General features: G+C 34.2%; 1 protein-coding gene across 1 annotated transcript; it reads right to left on the minus strand.

Annotated features, from left to right (window-relative positions):
• Positions 1 to 2,010: 2,010 nt before the first annotated feature.
• Positions 2,011 to 3,424, minus strand: LOC127805746 (uncharacterized). Its single transcript, XM_052342505.1, has one exon. It carries the CDS (start codon positions 3,334 to 3,336, stop codon positions 2,281 to 2,283), a length of 1,056 nt encoding a protein of 351 aa, XP_052198465.1. The 5' UTR covers positions 3,337 to 3,424; the 3' UTR covers positions 2,011 to 2,280.
• Positions 3,425 to 4,685: the final 1,261 nt, after the last annotated feature.

Raw genomic sequence — 4,685 nt, forward strand, 5'->3', positions numbered from 1 at the left:
CACCGCAACAGAACTACCATCCTTGGATGGATTTGACACCCCGAGGTGATACGACGCCGTTCGGCTATTCTTTTTTTCATATTTTTACCTAATATTTAATATATGTGTATTTTTTAGTTAATTTAATTTATATATTTTAAAATTTTTCATATGTTAATCTAATTTTTTTGTTGTTTGAATTATATCCATATACTTATATTTTTAAATTAATTTAATTCTTATACTTTTATATGTAAAAAAAATATTAAATAAACTTATCTCACTTTATTTTTTATTTACATACATGGGTTAAATTCATTTAAAAATGTTAATATAGATGTGTGATATGAAAAAAAATTAAAATATAAAAAATTAAATTAATTAAAAAATATAAATTTATGAGTATAATTGAAATAATAAAAAAATTAAATAATTACAAAAAAAATATAAAAATATGGGTTTGTCTAGTTGAAATATAAAAATATTTTCTTAATTTAATTTTTTTATATTTTCTTAATTTTTATATATAAATATTTTCAAATAATTAATTAATTTTAAAAAATAAAAAACGTTGTATTTTATGTTTTTCAATTCATTATATAAAGTTAAAATTTTTAAAATTTGAGTTTTATATTTTATAATTAAAAAATAAAAAAAATACTTTACAACTTAATAGAGTCTAAATCTCTTGGGGTAACGGAGTTGGCCGATAGACATTATATGTGTTTAAGATCTTGAGATATTGCAATGTCGTGAGTCTGATTATGTCTCCATACAAGTTTGCGCCTCTAATTATGTTTCTCTATAAGATCAGATCCTCAGATTTTGAGAATCAAGACAAGGTGAATTGTGAATTTTAAATAAAGTGAAATGGGTTAGATCGAACGTTGACTATGATTCAGAAAATTTATTGAGTTTCCCATGATTAAAAAATAAAACTTAATAGAGTCTAAAAATTTCTTATTATTATGCTTATATAAATACAAAAAGTAAATACAACACCAACCCCACCCAATAAAAATTTGTTTTATTTGGTTAGGCATAGATTGTATTTTTTGATGTTTGGATAACAAAATAAAAATAAAAATTATTTTTATAAAGAAAATATTTGACACAAAAAATGATTTACCATTTCAAAATTTACAAATTATTTTCCTATTTATGCTACCAAAACTACATCTTCACATGTATCTATGTGTAAGATCATATTATCAAAAGATATATAATCTCTCTCAAAATATACACTCAACTTTTTAATTATATTGATCAATGTATTCTTTTTTATTTCATTTCGATTATAAATCATAATTTAACAATGTTAACATTTGTTGTCAATTAATGATATAAAAGATCGACATGAGAAATTCAAATTAAGATAGTTATCATCTCATTTTCTTTTATTTTTGACACATATTTCTCACTTAAATTTTAATATAAGTTTAAATTCCCTCGTGTTTTGGCCAAGTAAGTGACAAAGAAAATGAAGTATTTTTTTTTTATAAATTTTTCACCTATGAAGTTTGCTTAAATTAAACTACTCATTATCATGCTTTCAAGACTGATACAATATCTCTCAAAATTAACAACTAAATTAAGCCATTGTTTTACATTTATTTAAAATATTATTTTATTTCCTTCCTTATCATTATCTCTTCACTTCCACATCTCCCACAATCAACAAAAATTACCCATCACAACTAGTCTTTCTCATTACACACTATGAAAATAGGGTTTCTTCCAAATCAACAGATAATGACAAAAGAAAAAACCCAACAAGATTGCGCACAATATGAAAGAAAATCATTTCACCAAGACTCATTTTCTTCCCTAAGTTAACCTACCCTCTATTTTCTTTTATACACACATACATCCAACTCCAATATAGCTTCATTTGGGACCCATATGGCTTGGACTTAAATCATTTTTTTTATTTAACAAATGTTTGTTATACACCTACATTAATGTATTTTACACTTACAATTAATTAAACGCATAATTTAATATACTTGTATAAAAATATCACATTAAATATCATCCAACTATAACATTAGCCATGGCTCGTGGCGTTACCTATTCAAAATTCATGAACAAGTTTTGCGAACAAAATTAAATTAAAGCTAAGATTATTGATGCTAAAAATGATTTGAAGGAGAATTATTGGATACGGTGCGCAACCAAATCACAAGGAAAGCGGCCAGGCCGCCGGCGGCTTCTTCGCCGTATCGACAACGAAGAGGAGAAAGCTATCTAACACTTTCAGGCGGAAGGATAATACAAATTCACTTTTCAACCGGTCCAGTTTCATTCGCTCCAGTACTTATCATCTGCGTCGCCGTCTTTCCGATCCTCCTCGCCGTCGTCCTCCGCCGCCAAACTCGTCTTGAACTTATTCACATCCTGCACGGCGGCGCTCCTGAACATCCCTGTATCCACCGCGCCGGACACCATGTGGTAGCCCCTCAGCCGTAGATCTTCCGGCCGATCGTGCGGCATCGCGAAGCCGGCGAGGTACGCGCCGCTGTTCTTCGCCAGCACAGCCTTCTCCGCCTTCCTCATCACCTCCCGCACCTTCTTGTGCCCCGGGTCCCACAAGTACCCCACGCTGGCGCTCAGATCCAACGGCCCCATTTGAATGCAGTCGACTCCATCGACGGCGGCGATCTCCTCGATCTTCTCCACGCCTTCCACCGACTCCACCTGGCACATAATCAACAAATCCTCCTCGTAATTGCTCAGATATCCGGCGTCGATTCCGTAGTTTGAAGCCCTAACGACGGTGTGAGCCGAGCCGCGGATTCCGTTCGGGGGAAAGCGGCAGTACGAGACGGCTTTGCGAGCCAGTTTGGGGGTGTCGATCATCGGGAACATGATGCCCTGAGGGCCGAGATCTAGGGCCTTTTTGGCCCAGGTTGGGCAGGATTCAGGGAGTCTGATAATGGCCGGTGTGCGGGTGGCGGCGAGGGCGCGGAGGCAAGTAAGGGCTTCGGGGATGCCTCCGGGGCCGTGCTCCATGTCGACGACGACGAAGTCGTAGCCGGCGAGGCCGGCGATCTCCGCGAGGGTGGGGGAGAAGGTGAGGAGGAAGAGGCCGTAGAGGGTGTCGCCGTTCCGGAGGCGGGATTTGAGGGATTGCGGGGCGGCGGAAGTGGAGGCGGATACGTTAGAAATGGCGGCGGATCGTAGAGGGCGCGTGGGGGCTAGGGTTTTGAGAGGTTTATGTTGATGTGATTTGGAGATGTGGGTAAACGGAAGCGACAAATGGGTTGAGCTTTTGCGGGGAGAGGAGAAGAAGGGCTGCTTTCCGAGGGTGGAGAGAAACGAAGAAGAAGATAAAGTCGGGGAATTGAGGATGGCCATGGCGGAGGAAGAGAGAGGACTGTAACACTGTGCGAAGTGCCAGAGGCCTTCTAATGTACAGAGAGAGAGAGAGAGAGGGGGTGGGGGGGTCGGGGGGAGTAGTGTGCTATATCTCACGTGGGCACGTGCTCAATCAATTGTGACCAGCCCGGCGGATTTATAAATGGGTAAATTGCATCACTCGGCATGATTGTGATTAGGGTGTTAGCGTCATTTAGTCGATCTGAATCATTTTTAACACGTTAAATTATTAATATAATTTTTTAATCAAATCAGACACGATTTGATTTAGGTTTGGCCAAATCGCACCAAATTAGACCGCATTTGCGGTCTGATTTGGTGCGATTTACCGCGATTTGAAATGTTATTTAAAATCACTAAAAAAGATATTTAAAAATGGTAAATAAAGACACAAATATTAATAAATAAAGATAATTAAATATAAATAAATATGAGAAAAAATAAAGATAAAATAGTGTAAAAAATAAATAGGATGGGCTACTAATTATTAGATTTTTATAATAATAATTTTTTTTATAATTTTTTTTATTATTTTCTTGGGCGGTTCGGTTAAACTGAACTGCAAACTGTCCAAACCGTTTTCGACCGCAAAAAAAAAAAACCGATCAGATTGGTTTCGGTTCAATTTGGCCGATTTCCGCGATACACCGATTTTTTTGAACACCCCTAATTGTGAGACTTTCATCCCTTGTGTTTTTAATTTTGATAATAAAAATAAATTACAAGTATAAAAATTTATTTTTTTTGTGTAGAATAAGAATTGAATTCATAATTTACTAATATAAATTTAACATATCACTTGTTTAACCGCTCGACATGTGTCTTAAATGCGATAAATTATGTCACTTATCTTGTAGGAAAATTTGGTATGTTTTAAATATAATTTAAAATTTTATTAGAATTTTAAAAATAATTTAAATTACGTCACTTATTTAATTATCTTGTGGAAACCCAAAGTTAGAATGGGATCGTTTTTTGTTTTTAAATAAAAATTTTATATCTACACCTTTACATTGAGGCGTATTTCGAATCTCATAGCAAAACACTAAGAATATTAAAATAATTAAAGAACAAAGAAATATATAGTCCTCCAAATAATAAAAAAGAACAAAATATATAAATATCAGTATCACATTTTAAAATTATCCAGATAAAGCACATTCCCTAAGCTATAATGCTTAGGGTGTCAAAGTATATTTATGATTTAAATTCTCGTCAAATATAAAAGGTGACTTAAAATAGAAGAGTAAAAAATACATTGACAATAGATATTCAAAATAGTCACTTGCAAAGTCCAACTAAAAAGAATGTCCTTAAGGATTTGCTAG

Source organism: Diospyros lotus, chromosome 7 (genome assembly GCF_014633365.1).
Source record: "Diospyros lotus cultivar Yz01 chromosome 7, ASM1463336v1, whole genome shotgun sequence".
NCBI lineage: Eukaryota > Viridiplantae > Streptophyta > Magnoliopsida > Ericales > Ebenaceae > Diospyros > Diospyros lotus.